Source organism: Canis lupus, chromosome 28 (genome assembly GCF_003254725.2).
Source record: "Canis lupus dingo isolate Sandy chromosome 28, ASM325472v2, whole genome shotgun sequence".
In the NCBI taxonomy this organism is placed as follows: Eukaryota; Metazoa; Chordata; class Mammalia; order Carnivora; family Canidae; genus Canis; species Canis lupus.
This window is the reverse complement of record NC_064270.1, coordinates 16,490,210-16,515,393: the sequence shown is the minus strand read 5'-3', so window position 1 is coordinate 16,515,393 and position 25,184 is coordinate 16,490,210. Positions and strand designations below refer to the sequence as shown.

The window sequence follows — 25,184 nt, the reverse complement described above, 5'->3', positions numbered from 1 at the left end:
ATTAGCAGAGACATAGAGGAAGGCTCCCATCTGGATATAAACGCACAATGAAAACAATCTCTTACCCCCACTCAAATAGATCCCCTTCCAGGTCAAAATTATCTAGCATGTCACCTCTTATATGCCTAAGATTACTTCTCTTTGCTCTTCAGCATCTTCTTCAACCAGAGGAAGGAGCCAAACACGAGGTAAGCTCTGTTGCTGGGTTCAGTTCATTCAACAAGTGTTTTCTGAGCATCTAATGTGTGTGCCCAGCCTTGAGCCAGAAAATGGAAGGAGTAGAGAAGAATGACTAAGGTGTGGTTGGTGTCTTCAAGGAGCTTACAACATCCTGGGAACTCTTTCTCTGGCCCCATCAGGATGGGAAGGGTAGTATTTGGCAGTGATTTAACATGCAAGTGGAAGCGAGGATAAAAACACATGGTAACCACCTGGGAGTGGTTTGTTCTACTGTGGATTGTGAAGACGCTGGCACCACATGTGGTTTCACTTATAGTATCCTGGCTAACTTTAATAAGATATACTGTAATTGCCTTCATGCAGCGAGAAATGAGCCAAAGCCCTTCTTTTTCAAATTATTCCAGGGGACAGAGGGTTCCATGACAGCTTGGTACTCTGCATGTCTGCCCACAGATAAGGCTCTAGGAGGGAAATGGGGAGAGCTGCCCCCATGCCCCCAGATGAATCTGGTGAAGGTGGGGAAGAGCAGCATGTCTGGGCTGTGCTGAAGGCAGACTTCTTCATGGGCTCCAGTAGCTCTCAGTGATTACTCTAGACTTCCAGGGGCCTTCTTGCATCAGTAACTTGAAATTTAGGACCATACCAAGCACTCACAACTTTAGGCTGATAGTCAAAAGATGTCAGCGGCCCAGCTGAAGCTAACAGATCATGTGAAACCACCTGTTTCCTGCCCATAGGAAGCCAAAGTGGCTAAGTAAATGGTATGAGTTTTAGAATTCTCTTTCATGTATCAGAGACCCAGAGGGCAGGAGAGTAGCTTGGTTAGAGCAGCTGGGGGATGAGCAGTGAGAAGGGGGCCAGTCATTGCTGATGGTGATCAAGCCTCTGGGCTCAGCTGTGATCTCATCAGAGCATCTCCAGGCATCAGGAGGTATGCAGTGGTCAGGTCGGGGCATGGGGAGAGGACCCCTCTTTCTTTTTTTTTTTTTTAATAAATTTATTTTTTATTGGTGTTCAATTTTTCAACATACAGAATAACACCCAGTGCTCATCCCGTCAAGTGCCCACCTCAGTGCCCACCACCCAGTCACCCCCACCCCCTGCCCTCCTCCCCTTCTACCACCCCTAGTTCGTTTCCCAGAGTTAGGAGTCTCTCATGTTCTGTCTCCCTTTCTGATATTTCCCACATATTTTTTCTCCTTTCCCCTTTATTCCCTTTCATTATTATTTATATTCCCCAAATGAATGAGACCACATAATGTTTGTCCTTCTCCAATTGACTTATTTCACTCAGCATAATACCCTCCAGTTCCATCCACGTCGAAGCAAATGGTGGGTATTTGTCATTTCTAATGGCTGAGGAATATTCCATTGTATACATAGACCACATCTTCTTTATCCATTCATCTTTCAATGGACACCGAGGCTCCTTCCACACAGTTTGGCTATCGTGGACATTGCTGCTATAAGCATCGGGGTGCAGGTGTCCTGGCGTTTCATTGCATGACCCCTCTTTCTAAGCAGTACTTGCTCTGGGTATACTGATGTTTCCTGGTCCCAGGACACAGATCTCAGAGCAGCCCAAATTTCTTTCTGGTGCTCAGAGCTCAGGGTCAGGCACTGTGATCCAAGATCCTCCACTTATACCTTCTCTGTCTCTTCCCTTGTACAGAGAGCGAAATCCGAGTTCGACTGCAGAGTGCATCCCCATCTACCCGATGTAAGTGGTCACTGTCTGTCTGAAAACAAAGGATCCAGGAATCCAGGGTCACTACTGCACATGTATGTGCACTCAATCCTAAAACATGTTGAAGGCCTTCTGTGAGAGGGACCCTGGGCAAGGTGCCAGGGTCAGGAGCTGAATAACTCACGCTCCCTGCTGCTAATAGAAAGATAGTAAACCAACCACCCATGACCTGTCAGGGAGCTGAAGAAACAGTGTCCCGTGAAAGGAGCCTGAAGGGTCCATAGGATGAGCTGGTGTGAGATATCTGGGGAACATATGCTCAGACATTGGAGGAATGTTCAGTGTGGCCAAAGGAAAAGGAGCAGGGGGGTACCTGATAGGATACATAAGCTTAGGAAGAGTCAGAAGTAAGTGGAGTATGAGAGTTTGAGAGTTTGTTCTGGTTGTTCTTATTAGAGGGTTATATGACATTTTGAAATGAACCCAACTGATAGGACGGGAGCCAAGTACAAAGAGTAGGAGGACAAAGAGCCAGGTTGGTTAGCCCAGGAATCAGAGACTGGGGCTGGCCCAGACAGCTCCGTGCCCTAGGCCGTGGGGTCTGAGGCTATCTCCCCAGAGCCTTTCCAGGCTGGGCGGGGCTGAGCCAGAGATTGGAGCTTTCAGGGAAGGGGGTGCCTGGGCAGTCCTCCAGCACGTGCTGTGTGCAAACCTGTCCGTCTCTGAGGCACTGCCCTCGTAGGATGTCTCCCTCTTCTACTTGCCACATAGGGAGGCACAGGGAGCTTGTATCCCTCGGTGACCCTGGCTACAATAGTGGCCAAATGGACTTGAACTCACACAAAAGCAGCATACTATTAAGGGATTATGGACCACAAATTCCTCATGACACTGCGAGCACGCAAGGTCAGGGACCTGACATTCAAGGTATCCTGGGAGGGGAAGAGACCACTGTTAAACCATTTCTTTCAAGGGATCTGGTTCTCTCACCACCCTGGATGTAAATCCCCGAGTCCCCCAATCTAGGATGACAGGGTCTTCCAGCCACAGAATTATCCCTGTGGTGCCTGATGAGGTCTAATTAGGAGATATATACTGAGGACCTCCCCGTGGAGGCTCTGTATTTATGAGGCCATTAATATTATGAAGTACCAGGTTGATGAGTGCTATAAATTGATAAAATGCAAAAATTATAAGGCTGACCAAAAATATCCCAGCATGGGAAGCAGATGCCATCCCCCCTCATATTCAGAATACCACTAATGTTCCCCCCGCTGCCACGGGACTCAGAAAGGAATCCTGAGCCTAACGGAAAACGTGGGAATGATTTTGCAGGGACAGAATTGGATGATGTTAAGCGTTTGCTCAAAGGGAGCCGATCAGCAAGTGTGAGTCCCACCCGGAATTCCTCCAACACACTACCCATCCCCAAGAAAGGCACGGTAGAGACCAAAATGGTGACAGCAAGCTCCCAGTCGGGTAAGTCCTGTGGCCCCCACTGCTGTGGAGGGAAGGGAACAAGGCAGCAGATTTGCCCTGGCCCAGGAACTCAGCCGTACCCCAGCAGGCCTTCCAGGTTGCAGGAGAGACCCCGCAGAGTATTAAGCATTCACTCTTCGTGTTGCATGACCATGTGAGCTTCACCCTGTCTGGTCCACCATCCCGTGAGCATGTAGCTGGGCTCTAGATCCGAGAGATTCTCTCCCAGGATATTCTTGACCTCTCTTGGGAATATGTTGGCCTGGGTCCCCAAATGAAGAATCCTGGGGATGACTGTAGTATTTTCATTCATTTATTCAGTGAATATTATGTGCCTCCTCTATGCCAAGTACCAAGCACTGAGGGGAAGCAATAGACGGGGAGACACGGCCACTCGCAGAGGTGAAGGCCTCTGGGGGAAGTCAAGAAGATAACCAGGAGAGCATAGTCAAGTAGGATTGGGGAGCACTCCTAGATCACATGCCTTCCAAGAAAGCTGGGTTCTCTGGGAGGCAGAAAGATGAATAAATATTCATTAAGAAGATGAGTTCTTCATCTCAGAGGGAGATGAAGAAAGAAGCCAGTTGTGCTATGAATTTTTTTTTTCACTGTGAATTTTTCTGTCTTTCACTCCTAGAGGGGAAAAAAAAAAAAAAATACAACCCTTGAGATCGTGATCTTTCTCTTACTTAATAAATCTAAAACCAAGCCTCAGGGCGGTTTTTATGACCTGTGGAGCCAACTCTGCTTGTATATGAAGAGGAAGAATTGGCTTCAGATCTGAAGGTGCACCAAAGCCCCCTCCTGGGGGCAGAGTGGCTCTTGGGCCTGGTCAGCACATAGGAATGTTTATGGAGCGCTTAGCCAGGGAAGACTGCCCTTGGTGCAGTGTGGTCTCAGACGGAGGCCTTTTCTAGCTGCGCCTGCCTTGTGTGTGCCTGGAATTCTACGTGGGATTTGCTATTCCCCTGGCATCTGTGAAGGTGGAATCAGCAGCACATAGAGAGCCCACTGGTCCTCACCACACCAGCACACCAGGAGATGGGGAGGGGATCTTGGAAAAATGGGCAGACTCCAGAGCAAAACTGACCTACTTCAAATTTCACCAAGAGCCAGTAAAAATTTCTAATACAGGAGATCAAGTTTTCACCAGCTCCAAGGTTTCAGATGGAAGTGGCCCAACCAGCTTCCCTGGAATGAGGGAGTTTCCGGGTCATGGGAACTTCGGGGCTAAACCCAAGAAAGTGCTGGCAAACCAACCCGAGAGGGTTACCCTAGCACAGAGTGCCGATTTGCCTCTCACTGGGGTGTGGGTGTGCCTCTCTGATTCCAGTGTCTGGCACCTATGATGCCACCATCTTGGATGCCAACCTTCCCTCCCACATGTGGTCTTCCACCTTGCCGGCAGGGTCCTCCATGGGGACCTATCACAACAACGTGACAACCCAGAGCTCATCCCTCCTCAACACCAACGCCTATTCTGCAGGATCAGGTATGTGCTTCCCCTCCTACCTGAACCTCATGCACCTTTGCCTCGAGCTGAATATGACCCCTCTGGTGTTGACCCCTGACCATGGCCTTCCCTGGGGGGCTTTCTGTGGCCTAGCATCCCAAGATTTTTCCACTGGAACTCCAACTCAGTTCAGTCTCCAAGGTGTTTATTTTGGGGGATCCCCTATAGGGAGGACTATCTAGCACAATGTATCAGAAGAAAGAACAGGAAAACAGATCTAAAGAACCTAGTTTCACTCCACATGGATACACTGTGACCTTGAGTAAGTCAGCTAACTTCTCTGGGCTTCAGATGCCTTCTCTACAAAGTGGTGACTAACAAGAGGGGCTTTGGCTGGACCCTGTGTCCACCCGAGGCCACTGCCCTGTGACCATCCCTTGGCTATGACCCAAGGCACACCACAGACCATTTGGTTCTTTGCTATAAGGCAAGAGCTCAAGATTTTCCTAAAACCAGAAATTTAACAAAACCTAAAAATGTAGCCCTGCCATTCCTTCCTTCTATTGCCACCCCCCTCCCCCGTTCTGGGCTGTACATCCCTCTCACCAGCCTTCCTCCTCCCCTGCAGTCTTCGGAGTTCCAAATAACATGACGTCAGGCTCTTCCACACTGCACCCCGGGGTCAGCACCTGCTCCTCAGGTCAGTACACACCAGCTTGTGTTGCCTTTTCTGAAACATTCGCTTAAAAAGTCAGTGATGTAGGCACCTGGGTGGCTCAAAGGCAGCTGAGCTCCTGCCTTTGGCTCTGGCCCTGATCTCAGGGTCATGGGATCAAGTCCTGAGTCAGGCTCCCTGCGCAGCAGGGAGTCTCCTTCTCCCTCTGCCTGTCACTACCCGCCCCCCTCATTCTCTTTCTCTCCCTCTCAAATAAATAAATAAAATCTTATAAAGAAGAAGAAGAAAAACTGATGCTCCCTCCTGCTGAGGAAAACAGAATGGTTTCCACATAAATGTCCTTTCTGCCGATGAGCTTGAAGACTTTGCTCAGCGCGCAGAGGGACGCAGAAGCAGGGCCCAGGGGCTGCCTGCCGGTCGCAGGTAGAGCTCGGCCCGTGGCCAGGTCAAAGGCTGAGGGGCCATAGGCCTCACTTACCTGCTTGCCCTGGGCTGGTCCCTTTCTTTTCTGTGAGCCATGGAGAAGTGGAAGCAAAGGGGCTGCAAGCGCTCCGGACATTTCTCAGGTAGAAAGTATTGTTATGTGAAGAAGTATTGATGACCATTTTATTTTTTTATTTTTTTTTATTTTTTATTTATTTTTTAATTTTTTATTGGTGTTCAATTTACTAACATACAGAATAACCCCCAGTGCCCGTCACCCATTCACTCCCACCCCCCGCCCTCCTCCCCTTCCACCACCCCTAGTTCGTTTCCCAGAGTTAGCAGTCTTTACGTTCTGTCTCCCTTTCTGATATTTCCCACACATTTCTTCTCCCTTCCCTTATATTCCCTTTCACTATTATTTATATTCCCCAAATGAATGAGAACATAGAATGTTTGTCCTTCTCCGACTGACTTACTTCACTCAGCATAATACCCTCCAGTTCCATCCACGTTGAAGCAAATGGTGGGTATTTGTCATTTCTAATGGCTGAGGAATATTCCATTGTATACATAAACCACATCTTCTTTATCCATTCATCTTTCGTTGGACACCGAGGCTCCTTCCAGAGTTTGGCTATCGTGGCCATTGCTGCTATAAACATCGGGGTGCAGGTGTCCCGGCGTTTCACTGCATCTGTATCTTTGGGGTAAATCCCCAATAGTGCAATTGCTGGGTCGTAGGGCAAAGATAACCATTTTAAAGAAATCTGTATTCGCGGTTTTGTTATATAACTGCCTATTATGTAAATGTACAGCCCACTTTTATTTATTATTTTTTTTACTTTTTTTTTTTTTTTTAAGGACTCTGCCTTCTATGTTACTGTGATTAATAAATATAATGCTGTGGGCCATCTTTCTTTTCTTTTTTTTTTTTAACTTTTTTCCTTTTAAATTTATTTATTCATGATAGTCACACGGAGAGAGAGAGAGAGGCAGAGACACAGGCAGAGGGAGAAGCAGGCTCCATGCACCGGGAGCCTGACGTGGGATTCGATCCCGGGTCTCCAGGATCGCGCCCTGGGCCAAAGGCAGGCGCCAAACCGCTGCGCCACCCAGGGATCCCATTTTTTTTTTTAATTTTTTTCTTTCATCTTTATTTTCTTGGCTGGTATATCCACAAGTGCGAATGTAGCATTCTCATTTCATACCTCCAATTAACTTGAGCTCCACCAAACCCAGAATACACCAGGTTCATGTTTCATTCCTTCTGCCTTTGTCATTCTGCTTTGCAAAGTCCTGACTCAGGAAGGTGGGCTGATCTTGGATCCATGATCTGTGCCCCAAACACTAGCGAGGATAGAATAAGAAAAGCTGTTGATGGGAGGAATGAGCTTCTACACGTTATTTAAAAACCAACAGCCAGTCTCTGAAATTGTAATGGGGGCTAGGGGAGTTTTTATGTATCTGAGTCTCAAGAAGGAAGTGTTCAAGGGGAAACCAGGGATATTCCAGGTCAGTCCCCTCTGTGTCTGTGTCCTATGCCCACAGTCCCCCACTGTACATCGGGGTACCCTAGGGTGCAAACAGGGACCCCTGGGATATTCTTTTTAAAGTAGGCTCCACACCCAGCATGGAGCCCAACATGGGGCTTGAACTCACCACCCAGAGATCAAGATCTGAGCTGGGACCAAGATTCAGACACTTAACCTACTGAGCCACCCAGGTGCCAGACCCCAGGGATGTTTTTAAAAGTCCTGGGATACAGGGGATCCCTGGGTGGCTCAGCAGTTTAGCGCCTGCCTTCGGCCTGGGGCATAGTCCTGGAGTCTCAGGATCGAGTCCCACATTGGGCTCCCTGCATGGAGCCTGCTTCTCCTTCTACCCAGCCCTCCCCAACCCGTCTCTGTCTCTCTCTGTGTCTCTGTCTCTGTCTCTTATGAGTAAATAAAATCTTTTAAATAAATATATAGAGAGAAAGAAAGAAAGAAAGAAAGAAAGAAAGAAAGAAAGAAAGAAAGAAAGAAAAGAAAGAAAGAAAGACCATCCATCCTGGGATACAGAGAAATCTGTCAGACCCTGTGCAAATTAGTGCTCCTGTGTTGTGTGGCCCTAACTACCCAATACTTGGAAGTGCTGGTAGCTTTTGGCCAATGGTGGGAGATGGGGCGTAAAAAGCTCCCCATGTCACTGAGAAAGCTGGGGAATCTGTCCTGTGCCAAGAACTTTATGGTGGAAATGATTTGTGGGGGGGCCTCCCTCTCCTCCCCCCCCACCCCGCACTCACCTGTCATCCATTGCTTTCACAGTGTTTGGCATGCAGAACAACCTGGCACCCAGCTCGTCCACCCTGTCCCACAGCACGGCCACCGCCTCCACAGGTCTGTAGCCGAGGTGTGGAGCTTCGGCCCAGGGAGGAATGCCCCTTTGCAGCTGTACCTCACAATGTCCCTTTCCAGCAACTGTATTGGAAGGACCCAAATGTCTCAAAAAAAATCAGTCAACCTTTCCTACCAAAGAAATAGCCCCCTATCTCCCAACCTAGAGATGCCAGCCTCTGCATTTGCTGGCTCGGACATGAGAAAAACCACAGGAAAAACCACATTGCTGTGGAGCGTCACCTGTATATCGCTGTCTCACTGCAGTTTCTGGGAGTTCCTTGTCACTGTAAATTGATCATCTTACTGATTTCATGGTGCACCCCCTGTGCACGCCTGGGAAGGGGAGCAGAAGAGATGTGAACCTTCGTCTTTGCCCTCAACTTACTGTCTACTTGGAGTAGAAAGACTACTACACATGAAACAACTGGGCATCCTATAAGACCACAGGAGTCCAGCTATGCAGAGCAGGTGTTAGGGTTATAGAGTTCCGAAGGGGAGGGATCCTAGGAGGCCTTCATGGAGGAGGTGGAGTTATGGAACAGTCCTAAAAAGATGAGGATTAGACCAAAGGAAGTTTCATCTAAACTCATTGCTGTCCCTGTGGCTGGAGAGTTACCTTCATAATTAGTAGTCATTTTATTTCTTATTCTTACTGTCCTCTTCCTCTCACCTGTGGAGGCTACCTGGCCGCTAGGGCTGGTCAGGCTGCTTCTAAGTTTCATGGAGTTGCCTTCCCATGCTGGCCCTGCTCACTCAGTGGTTCCTTTCTTGCAGCATATGGTATGAAGAAAAACCTGCCCCAGAGCCCTGCCGTTGTGAGCACTGGTGTGTCCACCTCTGCAGGTGAGCGCTATCCCCAGCTGCTGAGGGCAGGCCTGTGCGGAGGGAGAAGTGCTCCACAGTGACACCTGCTATATGAGAGGAGATTTGACCCATTGCTGATCTGAGGTCTGCAAATGTGACTCACCCCAAAGGCCTCTCCGTTGCTAAGACAGAGCAAGGATGGATGTGCCCCTGACCCTACCTTGGCTTTCCTGGCCCAGGGTGCCAGGGGTGGGGCAGAGAGCTCCACCTTCTGCACCTGCCTTGGGCCAGGCATTTACCCACCAGTCTCCACCAATATCTGGAAGCCCCCAGCCTGCTCCTGTTACGTGTCACCCAGTGTAAGAACAAGGGAGCCCCTCAGAAGCAGCCACTGCCCCACAAGGACTTTCAATAGGATCTTTATCAACTTATGCTCTCTGCACCCAGTGGGTTCTTTCCTCCATTGCTCTGATCCTGTTGTTTCCTTCCATTCAATAATTAGCTGATTCAAAAAAGGTTCACTGAGCACCTGCTTTGTATGAGAGGGACGCTCTTCTTGGTGCCCAGAGTACAGGCACGAACGAGGCAGACTAGAGTCCCAGGCTGCCCACTGCCACAGAGGAGGCAGATAGACCCAGTAGATAAAGTACCCGAAAGGATGACAGGAAATAATACCTGCTGGAAGAAATAGATGGCATGCTAGAGATAGGAGTGTGTGTATGTTAGGCCCCCCAGGAGCCCCACCAGGATGGTAACACTTGAGGCTGAAGGATAGAAATGAACCTGCCACGTTAATTCAAGGAGTGCCTTCCTGGCAAGGGGCCTGTGGCCCTTTCCCTAAAGATCCTGTAACGTCCAGGTGGGGAGGCAGCATCATAGGCCTGCCGCCCAAGTGCTTCCGGCATTGACCTCCTGATGGCTACCTGGCAGGGGAGGGTGCCTTTGGTCCCTAGGATGCTGGGGACCCTCAGAGGTACCCGCTCACCTCTCTCTTCCCCTCTCCCCTCTTTTCTTCCTCCTCCTTCCTCTTTGGCTCCTTTCTTCCCTCTCTCCCTTGTCCTTCTCCTCACCGGCTCCTTTCCTTGCCAGCCTGCACCACAAATGTCCAGAATGAGGATCTCTTGCACAAGGACTGTAAATTCCTGATCCTGGAGAAAGACAACACACCAGCCAAGAAGGAGATGGAGCTGCTGATCATGACCAAGGACAGCGGGAAGGTCTTCACTGCCTCCCCTGCCAGCATCGCTGCAAGTACGTGGGGGCCCAGGCTAGGCGGGTTTCAGGAGAAAGGCAGACGGTGTAGGGGACCAAATGTCCTAGCAGGGTGGTTTGAGACCTTTTCATAAAGAAAACCATAGTGACCCCACTCAAATGAAAAACGCCTGCCTGAATGCGATGTTCCAGGTCTGCCTTGAATTAGATAAATATCCAGGAAAATTCTGGCAAAACACTCCCAGAGGGGTCTTGGGGCAATGGGAAGTCTCCTAACCACATACACAGATGTGGGAGATTAACCCAGGAACATGGGGCCCTCTTCCTACCCGGGTGTCCACCCAGGCGTGGCTCTGGGGCCGGCAGGGAGTGAGAGCACAGTACCCTGGATGATCACGGGTGTGCGCACAGCTTCTTTTTCAGATGACACCCTCAAAAAAGAAAAGCAAGCTGCCTACACTGCTGACACCTGCCTGGTATCAGACGCCAATGGTGAGAGGAAATCTGAGCACTGTCCCTCTGACTTCGATCTGTCTGCCTCTCCTTTATTTATCTTCCGAGACCTCGCTGCTCAGACTGTGGCCGCTGGCCCAGCGGTATGGGCACCACCCAGGATTGTGTTAGAAATGCAGAGGGCCGGGCCTAGCCCAAACCCGCTGAGTTAGAGACTGTATTTCTGCAAGCTCTCACCGGGTATGTGGTGTGTGCACATGCGCATTACTGCAGCCGACACCTTCCTGGGGTGTGTCTGACATCTACGACATCTTACTCCCTGTCCCATAATTTTCAGAACAGCTAGAAAATGTTTTTGCAAAGCCCTTGCTATCTTTATTTTTTTCTTCCCAAGTATTTGGATTCTCTCCGGGATAACTGCATTTCTTCGCCTGCTCTGAGCCTAAGACTCTCTCCAGATTACTGATTTCAGGGAGGTCAGGAAAGGAAGAGAAAAATTGGGTCCTAGAACATCTTTTCAAAATGCAAATGAAATCCATTACAATCTTTAGCAGGCCTGACTCCGAGAAAATGCTTACTTTGAAGACTTCCATTTTAGGGGTGGCAATGGGGCTGTGGAGACAAAAGACCCCTTTCAGAATCTGATGAAAGCTGTAACCAGTTTTCCCAGAAAACCTCATACATACGCACAAACATTCAGTGGTTGGAGAGTAGGAGGGACTCATGAACTAGCCCTCTGCCCCTCCACCCCAGGTGAGGAACATGTTCAGAGTCCCTGAACCGAGAAATCAAGAGTCTTTTCTCATAAGCACATTTATCATTTGAAAGCAAATGTCACTCCTAACATGGAACTCCAAGAATGTCTTGGGCTTGAAAGATTTAGGGTCACAAGAGGGTTAGGATGCTGGTTTTCCCCACTATTAATTGCTTGCCAAGCCATGTTTTTATCGATGTAATTGTTGCAAACATCAGATCAGCGTCCACATAAGCGTCCACATCTTGGACAACGTATTTCCCACAAGTTCCGCCCACGGTCAACTCTCAGGCTGCCCTGGGGGCTTCTGTAGTTGAAAAGCTCAGGTCACAACCTGTTCTCGGTCTTTGCCTTCCAGGAGACGTGAAGACTGTGTCCACCAAGGGAAAGGCTGCCTCTGCAGGTGGGTGACAGCAGCAGGTCCTACAGTGACAGGATGAAGGAACAGACTGAGGAAGGGGCACACCTGAGCCACGTACTTCTAAAGCATTTCCTTGCAGGCCTGAAGGACACAGGGGTGGGGGGACAGGCTGGGAGCTGGGATGAGGCTGCAGAAGGAGCTCAGCTCGGGCGGGGGCCGGGCGGGGGGTGCTCCCAGGCCTTGCCTGTACCCTGTGGGCACCATCGCCACTGTCCAGGGTCCAGGGTCTCCCAGCAGTCCGGGAGCTGCTGTTGTGTCTCACAGAACACCCCCTGCCTGGGCTTCAAGGTGCCACTGAGACAATGCACTTCTCCAGCCCTTTATACTTAACTCACTTGCTTCCACAGCCTTGTGAGAGCTTATCAGCCCCTTTTAGCCACTAAAAACACTTTTCACTAAAAAAAGCAAACAAAACAAATACCCAAAATACTTCCTGGCCACACTTGGGTGCTGAGTGTAATTTCAGGCATGCAAGGATTAGGAAGAAGGAACAGTGGGAACAGAGGTGGGGAGGTGGGAATGCTTTGGGTTTGGCCATAATCAGATGCAGGAACTCTTAGCAGATTAGTGGTCATCCCGAAGGCTTTTAAACTCCGTGCTGTGCCGCGTTCTGTGCTACTACCTTATGTACCTTATTTCCTTCATTCAACAACCGTCTTGAGAAGTAGGCAATCTTTTAACCACATTTTATAAGGAAGGAAACAGAGGTGAGGGGACCCCCTCTGGGCTGCACAGCCATGTGCTCTTCACCAGCCACGGCCTGGTGTTTTCCTAGGAGTCAGCCTTCTCCTTGATGGAATTATCCGCCCCACCAGCATTCCCTCAGCTCTCTGGGGAGTCCCCCAAAACCAGAGAACTTGGAGGGAAGAGGACAAGAGCCTACCTACTGCATTCACCCTACTCTTCCTTTGTCTTCCACAGAAATGCACAACTACAACCATCGTGGTGGTGGCAGTGGTGGTGGTGGCGGTGGTGGCGGCGGTGGCGGTGGTGGCCCATGGGGAGCAGCGCCAGCCTGGTGCCCCTGTGGCTCCTGCTGCAGCTGGTGGAAGTGGCTACTGGGCCTGTTGCTCACCTGGCTGCTGCTCCTGGGGCTACTCTTTGGCCTCATTGCTCTGGGTATGTGACCGCAGTGGCAGGGCCCCATTGCCCATTCAGAGGGCAGGAGTCAGCATGGCCCAGGTGTGCAGGATTGGGGGGTCAGAGATGATCGGTACAGACCCCTTGTTACTGCAGATGAGCAAGCTGAGGCTCCAAAAGCACCTGGCCAGGGTCCCACGGCTGCTCTGTGGCTGAGCTGGAGTCCCTGTGTGGCTACTAGCCTAGGGCCCCCTGTCCCCCAAACAGCCTGTTCAGCAAGCAGTTGGCTGCCCTTCATAATCAAGTCAGGCCTTCTCGTAGCCTTTTTGCTTTTCACCTTTCCCACATCCTGTATGGGTCTCTGTGTGGCCTGTTGTACCTGATCCCAGGGAGAAGGAGGGCCCACGCCATCGCCACCTCCCATGGGAAGACTGACTCCTAGGCCAGGTTTCTTTAGGGCTGGGCTGCCATCTGAGTAGCTGCCCCCTCCCACCGCTGGCCGTCACAACAGGGGGTCTCTATGTACAGCTTCTAGCACAATGTCCCCGGGGTGCCATGGTGGGGCTCCTGGAGGCGAGCCCTGTGCAGGGAAGCCCAGCCTGGCTGACCAGCCTCCCATCCACCCCTTACAGCTGAGGAGGTGAGGGCGCTGAAGGCACGGGTGGCAGAGCTGGAGCAGAGCCGGAGCAACGTGCTGCTTTTCAAGGAGGAGATGCAACGGGCCAACAAGGACTGGCTGCAGGGGGAAGCGCCCAGCGTGGAAGCAGGAGGCAAACTAGGGCTTGACGGCCACCAGCAGGAGGAGCTCTGGCTGTTCGTGAGGAACAGGTTGATGGCCGAGCAAGAAAACGGTGAGCACGGCGGCATGGGGCAGAGCCCAGGCCTGCTGGCTCCCGGGGCTGGGTGCTTGGCATCCCCTCCCACACTGCTCGTGCAGTCCTACCCAGGGGCCTCGGAGGGCGACCAGCACTGCCATCCCATCTGACTGCTGGGAGAACTGGCCCCTAGAGGAGAACTGCCCCAGATTGCTGGTCCCAGCCTCTGTTTCCTCCCCCATGCCTCCATGATGCCCCTCGTGTGAATGTGTGCGTGTGCATGTGACACACACGAGATGTGCAGCTAACTCCAGGTTTACCTTCTCTTGTAGGAAATCTCCGAGGAAGCCCTGGCCCTAAAGGTACTGGGTGGTCTGAGCCCCGACCCTGGTCTCCTTTCCTGCCCTTGGAGTGGGTTTTCTGGGTTCAGGTCTTCCAAGTTGAAGGATGAGCAGTGGAAAGAGCTTATGGTATCTGTCAGGAGGGCTGAGGATTGGCTTTATGGTCAAGATATCTTAGAACGAGAAGGGACCTCAGGCATCACTGAAGAGTGGCCCAATGACGTACCCAAATGACACAGATTGGAGACTGAGAGGAACCCATGTCTCATGCCAGCTCACACACAGGACTGCCGTTTGTGGGTCTTCAAACAGTAGAAGAGAATGGCCCCTGGGGTTCTCACCGTGTCTCATGATTTTCTTATCTTTCTGATTTTAGGTGACATGGGAAGTCAAGGCCCTAAAGGTAAATCAAACCTGGAGATTTGGACCTAAAATGTTAGTAAGGGTTGGTTTAAGGCAGTCAGCCAGCATGTTTCCTGCACACCAGTCTTCCTGGCCAGCTCTCCTTTGTGTAGGACCTGCAGACCCTTGGGCTTTCAGGGTCAGGGGGCTTAGTGACAGAGCAGGGCTCTGTGTGTCTGGGGCAGCACTGTCCCTTGTCCCTCCTCAAGGTTCTAAGGACTTCCCCAACAAGCATTCCAAAGGCAGTCCAGGGCCTATATCCCCCTCAGCTCCAAAGGGCGGCCCAAGCACCTGCTACTCTACACAATCCTTAGTGAGATTTCTAGATCTGCAGGTTCCTGGTCCCTGCCAGGAATCAGATCCTCTGGGACTGGATCCCTCCCTCCTCTCCTCAGTTTAATTTTGATGACCCAGGTCAGGGACCATCACTGGAGGTGAGCAGCCTGCTCACAGGGGTCTTAGTAGGAGAAGGTTGGAGATGACACCCAACAGTCAGAAATGGGGCTCCTGTGGGGGAATCCAGTAGGGCAACACCACCTGCCTTCAGGGAGTGGGCAGTCCAGCAGGGAGGCAGGACATAGTCACAGGAAAAGGTGCCCCACAGTGTGTGTTAGCTGGGGAACTATCATGTGCTAACTTGTGTAACATATGACATATGCTGTAGGAAATTTGTCTATTCCCTCAGAAAAGTGGTTTGATAATCAGTAGGACAAACCCATGGGAGAAAGAGGTTCCCTACCCAATGACCACACAGCAGCACCCCTTGATCTGGCTGAGTGGGGTTTGCAAACTTAAGTGTGTTAGGGGAATTGCCAGAAGATTCTGGGCCCCCTTCCAGAACCTCTGATTTGGCAGGTGTGGTTGGCAGGAGGAGTTAAGGGTTGTGATCACCCCGGGGTTTCTGAGGCCAGGGGTGCACCTTCTGAGAACCACTGTTCAAGATGACAGGGCTGTCTCTCTGTCCCCAACTTCACCTCCCTTCTCAAGAGATTCCAGGGCAGGAATTGGGGTTTCTCCACTTCCCTTCAGGACTCCCTGCCTCCCACTCCCAGCCTGGGTCACTGCATTGGCCCTTTTCTCTGCGGCTCCAGCTTGCACTGAGGCCACACACCCCTCCTGACCACGCTGGAGATGAGGACTGTTGGTCCTGGAGTCCCTGACTCTCTGGTTGCCATAAAATATAAGGTGTCAAATTGAGTTACAGATAAATGCTTTTTCACTGTAAGTGTGTCCCAAATATTGCAATAAACATATAGATTTACTCCACATTTATCTGTAGTGCAAACTGAATTTGGCAATCCTACCTGAGTCCTACCAGTGGCTCTTTTAGGTAATGGACACAAGTCCTCTAACTTCTCACTTTTCTCTCTGTCCCCACAGGAGACCGAGGGCTCCCCGGGACTCCAGGTGTGTACGTGTGGCTCCTGTCGCAGGCAGCCCAGCCCTGGCTCCCAGTTCTAAGGGAAACACAGGGCTAAGGTGTTCTTGTGTATCCACAGGCATCCCTGGGGTCTTGGGCCACCCGGGTCCACAAGGACCAAAGGGACAAAAAGGCAGTGTGGGTAAGAACCACTTTTTTCTGTTGTTTTGTTCTTTTATCCATTCAGTCAGTCAGTCAGTCAGTCAGTCAGTCAGTAAACATTTATTAAGTGCCTGCTGTGTGCCAGACTCTGTTTTAGGAGTTGGAGAGACTTTGGTGAGCAAAACAGAAACCCCTGCTTATCTTTGAGTTGGGGAGAAAGACAAAAGACATGACAAATAGATGAAGTGCAGAGCAGGGTGGGAGGTGGCTCCTGAAATGGGAAAGACTGACCCGGGCGGGTGCTAGGAGTGGAGAAGGGGTACATTTAAATACTGCTGTCAGGGAAGGCCTCACTGAGAAGCGGCCATTTGAACAGACTTGAAGAGGGTTGGGGAGCCAGGCATGGGAGACGTGGGGGGAACACTGCAGGCAGAGGGAGCAGCCACAGGCCCTGGGGCACAGGAGGAAGGGGAGGCCTGGCTGGAGCTCCAGAAGACTCGGTGGAGGAGCAGTAGGCCTCTTGATCCTGTGGGGCCTTGGAGGCTGTGGTAACACTTCAGCTTTTACTCCCAGTGAGTGAAGAAACCATTCATAGATTTGGGGCAGAAGTAGGGTGTGATCCACTTGCATTTTCTAAGGGTCACTCTAGCGTCTGGGTTGAGCCTGGGCTATAGGGGGAGGGAGAAGCCGGGAGACCAGCGTGGGGGCTCCAGGCAGGAGATGTGTCAGCCGGATGCTACCGATGGAGCCCTCAGCCTCGGCATCGGGTCCTAACCCTGAGATGCCTGTTCCTTTCTTTAGGAGAACCAGGCATGGAGGGACCCATGGGCCAGAGAGGGCGAGAAGGCCCCATGGGACCTCGTGGTGAACCAGGGCCTCCTGGATTTGGAGAGAAAGGGGACAGAGGTAAGAGGCTTGTCCTTCACCAGGAGTGTGAGCCGCATCCATGCTTCCTTCTTAAGGTCCTTCTTCCTCCTTCCTTTCGCTCACCTTTGCTGAGCATCTACCTCAGGCCTGCTCTAATGAGGGGATGTGGGCTGGGCTGTGGGCTCAGGTCTGAAGCTAAGAACCCTGCAGTGCTTGGAATCGACAAAGAACACGGTCACGGGGAGAGCAGGTCTTCCCTGGTGGGCAGCGCAGAGTCAGGCTGAGGTGAGGAGCTCAGGGCAGAGCAGGGCTGAGGGCAGAGCAGAGTGTAGGTCCTGAGCCTCTCATGGCTGGAAGGAGGCAGGGGAGAAGACACAGGCCCAGCCCTGGCGGAGGCAGGGAAGACTCTACAACTAGATTCTTAACTGTGAGTCTGCTTTTATCAGGGGGAGCCAAGCACAGACACCAGAAGTGCTCGCAATGCCAAAAGATCATGGGCAAGAAGCTTTGTTTTTAGCTTCACTTTCCTTTAAAAATATTGGTCAACCAGGCAACAAATATGGAGTACTGACTGGGTGCCACCGCATGGAATAGAAAGGCTCTGTGGGTAGAAACTGAAGGTGTTTTGCAGATTCGTGGCCTCGAGGAGGATCAAATGGATCAGAGATCACCAGCAGGTTGGGGAGTGTCTCCCAAAATGACACTGCCCAGCCTGCTGGAAACCAAACTGAGGGCCTTCTCATGTCTCCCCAGGGGCTGCTGGTGAACCCGGTGTTCAGGGCCCACCTGGCGTCCCAGGATCTGTGGGTCCCAAAGGTGAGTCAGGTGCCAGGACAGTAACCAGATTTGCCACATCCGGGACCAGGATGGGTCACAGAGGGCCAGGTGCTGGGATCCCAGCAGCCCTGACCTACTGCCCCAGGCCTGTGCAGGGACAGTGGGCCCAAAGAGCGTTCCCCCTCCCCCCAACACACACACCAAGGAGTCCCTGGGGGTCAGAACTGGGGCTGTATTTTTGGCTTCATGGTAGATTTGGGACCATGTTTCCATTGCTCTTCAGTGGCCCTGTTACGTGGCCCCTGAGCGAGTGGATGGGTCCGAAAGTCTGAAGCCAGACAACTACCTCACCTGACTGGTGCCCAGAAGCGCTCGCTCAAAAGCAACATGTCTGGACAACTCAGGGTGAAGGGGGCCTGTCTGGCACCCGTCTGGCCAACTCTCCTCCCTGCTGCTGCTCAGGCCCAGATGTTTGCCTCTGACTGCCAAGGAGCAGGGGTCTCTGGATCCCACACCTGCAGCTGCCTCCCTCAGGAGAACTTTGCACTGGGGTCACTCTCTCACCCACTGGCTTGGGGTCCCCTGGGAGTGAGCCCCCACCTGCCCTTCACCACAGGCTCGGACATCCCTGGCCTGTGCCCTGCCCCTGATAGCAGCTGTCTTGTCATCCTTCTCAGGTTCTGGCGGTTCTCCAGGCCCACGGGGTCCCCCAGGTCAGTATGCTGTGGCAGGTGCTGTTTCTGGGGAAAAGACAGGGATGCTAAAGGGAAAAAACCTATAAAGTGAGGCTTCCAGAGACCCAAAACTTCCATCCACTGGGTACCCAGTGGTTCCCAGATCCCCATCCTGCTGCACCTGAGCAGAGTCCCTCTCAGTGGGCCAGAGCCCTTCTGCTGTTGTGGGAATCTCGAGCTGCAGCCACCATGTCTGCCCGGGTCCCACAGGGTGTCCTCATACCCAGGCCTGGTAACATGAGCCAGAAGCTGGCCCGGGACGATGTAGCAGAGACATGGGGAGGAGTCTGTGGAGAACAGCCCTTGTTACCTCAGGGTGTGTGCACACCTGTGTGCATGCCAGTCCGTGCCCCATGTTCTTGTCCATCAGCCCCAGAGCACGAGACACTCAGCTCTCTGCATGGCTTCCTTTGTTTGCAGGCCCTATGGGTCCACAAGGGCTCCGAGGTGAAGTTGGACTCCCTGGTATCAAAGGTAAGCTTGGGAGAGGGTTTGGGAGGAAGGAGAGGTTACTCTATAGATGCCACTCACTGAAGGAGGGGGTCTGGGGGACAGGGAGGGTCTGGTGGACGCGACCAATAGCCTTAGCAGGTTGACAGGTATGTGAGCAGAGGGCAGGTCAGGATGGCGGGAGAGCCTGTCTACACACACACTGTCCTCCCCTGGGTGTCCTCCTTGCCAGGGCTCTTTACACAGAGTTGTCCATTACCTTTCCAGGTGACAAAGGACCTCTGGGATCACCAGGACCCAAAGGTACGTTGCTGCTGCTCAGACATCCCCATTGTTGCCTGACTCTGAGGAACCCCAGTAGGACTCCTGCCTCAGAGTCTGGGGTATATCTGAGAGCTCATTCTAGCCCAGCCCCTCAGCTAGGGAAATTAAGACAGGAAGAGGGGAAACAGGGCTATGTCACAGCCCTAGAGCCGGGTGGTTCACAGTGTGGCCAGGACACAGTGTTGAGACACGCACCCTCTAGTCTGGTTCTCCTTGCACCCATGGCACCCACTTAAGTGACAGCAGGGGCTGGGGTCAGTTTGCGGGTGGGCCTTGACCCAGGGAGGGGGGAGCATGCGTGCTCTCAGCTTCTCCAGCGTCCAGTTCCTGCCAACATCCTGCGGACCACAGCTTGCGGGCACAGTGAGAAGTGTTCACAGCCAGGGGTCTCTCGCTGAGTGAGAGTTTTCCTGGCTCCTGGACTGGCGCTTCCTGCCACCCCATCCTGCCCCATGTTCGTTTCAGGTGACCAGGGTGAGAAAGGACCCCGAGGCCTCACAGGTCAGTCCCACACAGGCGTCCGTGGCGATCCATTAGACTTCGCGTAAATCCACTAGGCCCTGGAGGTGGAGAGAAGTACAGAAATGTGAGACAGAATCTGTCTAAAAACCACCCAAAAACCTGTAATCTAGAAAAAAAAAAAAAAAAAAAAACACTACAAGATAAAATAAGAGTGAATGGCATATAAGCCAGCATCAAAATGTATGTATAGTCCAGACGGTAAATGTTTGGAACAGAAAAGGGAGCATCTGATTGTCTTGGATTATTTTGGGGGAATCCAGTTGGGAAAACTAAGCCCTTCCCAAAGTAGCAGAGCTTTGGCACTAGTGGTAAGCCTCTCGTCCGCTTAACCTCCTGCCAACTTGAGTGACTAAAAAAGGAAAATGGCATCCAGAGGGGATCAGTGCTTTGGCTCGAAGGGGCAGCTCTGTGGTGCCAAGAAGGAAGATTGAGCCCTGACGTGGCTCTGGGCCTGCCCTCGCCGGGGACCCTGACCATAGATGCTAAGCAGAGGCTGTGTCCTGACCTCTGTTTGTCATCAGGCTCCTCGGGTTGGGCAGGTGGCAGGTTGGGGGTGGCGGGAGGGAGGGGCGTCCTAATAGGCACGAGGCACGCGTGTCTTGGAAGCCTCCAGTCAGCTAGCCTGTTTCCTTTGCAGGTGAGCCGGGCTTGAGAGGCTTGCCTGGTGCCGTGGGCGAGCCGGGAGCTAAAGGAGCAGTAGGTGAGTGTCCCAAAGGAATGGATGCGGTGGGTGGTCCTGGCGGGAGAGCCCAGAGCCTGCGTCTGGAGCTGCCTCTCCTGCCCTCCAATCTGCGGGCCTCCGGCAGAGGGTCTGTCTACAGGCCGTTTCTGGGTCTGGCAGTTGTCTCTGGGTCTCTCACTGCTGGGGGGTTGGTGGCGCATCCATGCCAGTCCCTGCCTCTGAGTCACTTGGGCCCCTGGGGAGGACAGATAAGTATGGAGGTCCTTTGGAACCCCCAGTATTCCAGGCCCAGCCATGGTACTCCAGAGCTGCTGTCACAGCCACATCCAGGGGTTGGCTATTTTGCTGCTCTTAGCAAGGTGTCTGTCAACCAGGACGTGGAAGCTGACCACGGACCCTCCAAGTGTCAAGCATTTAGCACCAAGTCCCTAAAAGGGTTTAAGTTCCACCGATGGGGTTGTGGTATGTTCACTTTCTCATTCGTTTAACAGAGTGAGGAAGCCCCGAATGTATACAGGACGCCGTGTGCGCCAAGTAAGATGCTTTACCTCCTGCAAGGGGAGATAAAGTGTGCCACGGGGACACAGCAGGGAGAGCTCCCTTCCCACTAGAAGGATGAAGGAGGGTGCATTTCATATGGGCTTAGAAAGTAAGGACGATTTCATCATGGTCAGTTTAGAACATTTCATGCAGAGACAACATGAGGGAGGAAAGAAAAAGGGGTGGAGGAGTGAGACGTGGTCCCAGAAGGACACCACCTTGGACTTAGGTTAGCAAAATGCCCAGAGCAGAGGAGATGAGAGCTTGAAGGACCCTGACTCAACAAGACAAACACAGATGGAGCTTCTGGTGTGTGCGGAGTCGCCCCGTAGGCCCTAGGGATGCAATGGGGAGTTGCCGGCCTGTTCATTCTCTGCAGGAAAACACACATTCCTGGTTTAGGGGAAGAGGCCAGGGAGAAAGTGGCATCCAGAGGGGATCACAAAGACAGGGCTTCTTCCATGGTTGGCGGCTCTGGGAGGGGCCGCACGGGCTCCCATCTGGGAGGCAGCCTGGAGAAGCTGCAGGGCATCCCAGAAATAGCTGCTGGGATAACTGAGGAGCTGTGGTTCTGCTTTCCTAGGACCTGCTGGCCCTGATGGACACCAAGGCCCAAGAGGTGCGTCCCTGCCCTCCTCTCTCACTCTCACTGCCCTGCCCTGCCCTGCCCAGCCCTGCCCAGCCCAGCCCTGCCCTGCCCTGCCCATGTCCCAGCAGGCAGGGCCCAGTCCTCTGAATCATCACGCCAGCAGGGCATGCACCATGTGGAACCCCGGGAGGCCCAGGTCTTATTTCCCTCTCCTTTCCACCTGCCAGCAAGTTACTCAGTAAAATCTCAAGAAGCCATAGGCTCAGCTGTGCTGGCTGGTTCAGCTTTCCTAACAGGAAAACCTTTCCATGTGGGTCATGCTCTCTCTAGGTGAACAAGGTCTAACCGGGATGCCTGGAACCCGTGGCCCACCAGGGCCTTCTGGAGACCCAGGAAAGCCAGGTAACAGAGTGGGAAGAGGGAGCCACAGCCGTGTGTGTGTGTGTGTGTGTGTGTGTGTGTGTGTCTGTGTGCGCGCGTGCGTGCGCGTGCATGCGAGGAGGATGCATGCAGGTGAATGCACATGCCTTCTCACCTGCTGCCAGGTGACAGCTGGCTTGTGCTGTGTACAGTGACTGTAGGTTCTGACACCGTTCAGTCACCAACTCTGGCAATTTGGAAGAGAGAGATTGACAGTTAATTAACAAGGACTTCTAGAAAGGAGCAAGGAATCTCTTAACAGTTGCAGAGTTTGGGACACCTGGGTGGCTCAATGGCTGAGCGTCTGCCTTTGGCCCAGGTCGTGATCCCAGGGTCCTGGATTGAGTCCCACATCGGGCTCCCTGCAGGGAACCTGCTTCTCCCTCTGCCTGTGTCTCTGCCTCTCTCTGTGTGTCTCTCATGAATAAATAAATAAAATCTTTTTAAAAATTAGTTGCAGAGCTTAAGGCCATTTCCATGCCTTGTTCCTCTGATCCCATCCCCTCCGTCTGTCTGTCTGTCTGTTTCCCCTCTGGCCATCCCAGGACCCTCACCAGATACCCGCCAGTCTGAGAGGAGAGGCCACTTTTAGGGTTCCCACTCAAGGCGCAACAGGAGCAAGATCCGCAGAGCTCCAGGAGGGCAGAGGGCAGCGAGCCAAGGCAGCTGCAGGGGCAGGGCTGCATTTATTGAGGGGCCTGCCTGGAACAGGGGAGCCTCCTGGCTCCTCTGGCAGGTGCCCAGACAGGAAGCACCAAGGGAGGGAGCCTTGGGGGTGGGGGCAGCACTGGGGTCCGTGAGTGGAGGAGCTCGCTGGGTTCCTGGCTCTCAGACGCCGAAGGGTGTGATCCGGGTCAGGCCAGGAACCTTGGCCTGACAGTCATGGTCATGTCACTGTGAAGTGCAAAGAACTGCTCTTCGTCCTGTCCTGGGAGGGCCCTGGAGTTGCTCTCCTGCGGCTCAGGGCACGGCCCCTCCACCCCTCACCTCTCTCTGTTCTCCTTCCTGTAGGTTTCACAGGACCACAAGGACCTCAGGGTGAGTCACCGGGTCCCTCCGCATCCAGATCCCCCTGCCTGGTCTCCCGCTTCCAGCTTGTGGGAAATGCCTCTCCAGTCCCCTTGAGTTTCCCCTGCTCCTGTACACGCCGCCCTACCCACCAACCCACCTGCGCAAAAACTGGTTCAGGTTCTTTCCCTGTGAGTGTTAAGAAACCCCTTAGGAAGGAAAAATACAAAACAATCTAGAAAGCCGTTCTGGAGAAACATGGTTAAATCATATGCCGATTCTGTATGCCTTGGAGTACAGGAACCCCGAGAGGAAGCTCCAGGCACAGGAGTTGCACTGGCCCCCAGAGGCCTCGTGTCCCCCTGGCAGGGTAGGAAAGGGGCTCACCCCGTGCAAGGGCCCGATCACCCTGGGACAGCTTCAGGGGCCGAGTTGGCCCTACAGTGGCACTGGGGTTTACCCATTTGGATTTGAGAAGTTGTCACCATGCCCAGCCCCAGCTCCTAAAGGAAATTTAGGGAACGATGCAAAATGAGATCAAACAGCAGGTCTCCCCGCAAAGTTGAGTGCACAGGGTCCGCCTTCAAATGCTCAGCAGACAAAATTGCCAGATGGGAAGCAGCCCTGGCCCCTGCTCACCTACCCTGCTGGGGAGGGTGGGGACCGGGGCGGCTCCCCAGGCTACAGGGGCTCATCATTCAGGCCGGCTGGCATCCTCCAAAGCCGAGTCCGCAGGCCTTTGCCTCCCTCAAGCCTGGTGGTTGCCCCATTTCCCAGAGAGGGAGAAGGGCTCAGTGAGAGCCCTGAGGGGCCCCCAGGCTACAGCAGAAGGCACAGCCCGGGGTCTGCAGTTTCAGTGGGCACTGGGGACTGTGCCCAGTGAGGGAGCGGGGTTCCTGCCAGAGGGGTCTGGGATTGCTGGGCTTTAATCATCCCGACTGACTTGTTTTTAATCCCATTAGGACTTCCTGGTACCCCTGGCCGACCAGGAGCTAAAGGCAAGTGATTTTCCAAATCAGATGTTCCTCCTTTTTACTAGCTTTTGCAGGAGGGGAGAGCCCGGCTGGAGGGAGCCCCTCTCTGGCCAGAATCTGGATCAACAGTGGCATCTAGTGGCATCAGCAGAAGGCTGTGAGGCTGGGGAGCCAGGGATTTGTTCTGACCCATTGAGCCCTGAATCCTCAAGCCCCCACCCCCCCCAGTCCTGCACCTCACTGTACACCAGATGTCTCCAGGCCACCGCTGAAGGAGGATCGGGAAGGGTGCTTCCTCTCAGAGCCTTTCCGCCTCCTGGCTTGCCTCTAAAATATCCCTGTTCATGCTCCGTCTCCCTGGCTTAGCCCTGGTCCTCCATCAGGTGACCCTTCCCTGAGACAGGACCACCCTCAACTTTCTCATTCCCGCAGCCCTCAGTGTGCCTGGGCACCCCACAAAGTTTTCTAGCTGAGACTTTTCCGCAGTCAGGGAGGAGCACCTCAGATGAGCTCTAGGAGAGGAATCCTCTGCAGGGCTCTGCCCGGGGCCCATGTGGTACCCCTGCTGTCCTGCTCTGCTCCTCCACTGTTGTCCAATTCTGCACCCCCTGGATACCAACCCTGAGCCAGTCCAGGATCGGACAGTGCTCAGCGATAGTCTTTTGCTTCTGTCCCTGTGACTCTGTTCCCAAATCCTGACATTCCATGGAGCTGTGCCATCCTGAGCAGTCACAATTCTCTGGAGGAGACTCTAGGAATGAAATTACTACTTTCCAGAAACTATCTCCAATGACTGGTTGGGCCAGGGAGTTCTTTTGGGACAAGTCAATATAATTCCAACATAATAACAGCTGAGTTCCTACATCCTGGCAGACAAACCTCTGGAGCCATGGATCTGTTCATGGATTGATAGAGCACTGTAAGAAGGGACAGCCCTGAGGATCCCAGATAGCCTGTCCTTCTCAAGGGTCTGTGACTTGCTATCCCAGAGGGATTTCAGAGCCCCCTCTGGACAGTGTGCACAGGAGGCAAATGTCTCCCCTAACCCTGGGTGGTGTTCCAACAAAACAAACACCAGTGCTTTCTCCTCTTGACTTGACCCCAGGGACTGGCGGATAGCAAGCAGAGACCACCCTCTACTTCCTCCAAGGGGGATCATCGTCTCCATCACGGTGTGGTGATGGGCTTGCCCACAGACCCTGGGAAATGACAGA

At 52.8% G+C, this 25,184-nt stretch overlaps 1 protein-coding gene across 3 annotated transcripts in view; it reads left to right on the top strand.

Annotated features, from left to right (window-relative positions):
* Nucleotides 1–25,184, top strand: part of COL17A1 (collagen type XVII alpha 1 chain) — a 52,301-nt gene that overhangs the window by 14,611 nt on the left and 12,506 nt on the right. For all 3 annotated transcript variants that reach the window (XM_049103582.1, XM_025467116.3, XM_049103581.1), the window contains 27 exons: nucleotides 153–188; nucleotides 1,853–1,900; nucleotides 3,203–3,346; nucleotides 4,680–4,838; nucleotides 5,428–5,499; nucleotides 8,208–8,279; nucleotides 9,054–9,122; nucleotides 10,173–10,334; nucleotides 10,707–10,787; nucleotides 11,861–11,905; nucleotides 12,845–13,042; nucleotides 13,636–13,854; nucleotides 14,151–14,180; nucleotides 14,536–14,562; nucleotides 15,942–15,968; nucleotides 16,061–16,123; nucleotides 16,885–16,989; nucleotides 17,704–17,766; nucleotides 18,405–18,440; nucleotides 18,882–18,935; nucleotides 19,179–19,214; nucleotides 19,701–19,736; nucleotides 20,395–20,457; nucleotides 21,563–21,598; nucleotides 21,899–21,970; nucleotides 23,000–23,026; nucleotides 23,959–23,994. In XM_049103582.1, the coding sequence (XP_048959539.1) occupies nucleotides 153–188; nucleotides 1,853–1,900; nucleotides 3,203–3,346; nucleotides 4,680–4,838; nucleotides 5,428–5,499; nucleotides 8,208–8,279; nucleotides 9,054–9,122; nucleotides 10,173–10,334; nucleotides 10,707–10,787; nucleotides 11,861–11,905; nucleotides 12,845–13,042; nucleotides 13,636–13,854; nucleotides 14,151–14,180; nucleotides 14,536–14,562; nucleotides 15,942–15,968; nucleotides 16,061–16,123; nucleotides 16,885–16,989; nucleotides 17,704–17,766; nucleotides 18,405–18,440; nucleotides 18,882–18,935; nucleotides 19,179–19,214; nucleotides 19,701–19,736; nucleotides 20,395–20,457; nucleotides 21,563–21,598; nucleotides 21,899–21,970; nucleotides 23,000–23,026; nucleotides 23,959–23,994 (2,016 nt within the window). The remainder of the gene's footprint in view (nucleotides 1–152; nucleotides 189–1,852; nucleotides 1,901–3,202; nucleotides 3,347–4,679; nucleotides 4,839–5,427; nucleotides 5,500–8,207; nucleotides 8,280–9,053; nucleotides 9,123–10,172; nucleotides 10,335–10,706; nucleotides 10,788–11,860; nucleotides 11,906–12,844; nucleotides 13,043–13,635; nucleotides 13,855–14,150; nucleotides 14,181–14,535; nucleotides 14,563–15,941; nucleotides 15,969–16,060; nucleotides 16,124–16,884; nucleotides 16,990–17,703; nucleotides 17,767–18,404; nucleotides 18,441–18,881; nucleotides 18,936–19,178; nucleotides 19,215–19,700; nucleotides 19,737–20,394; nucleotides 20,458–21,562; nucleotides 21,599–21,898; nucleotides 21,971–22,999; nucleotides 23,027–23,958; nucleotides 23,995–25,184) is intronic.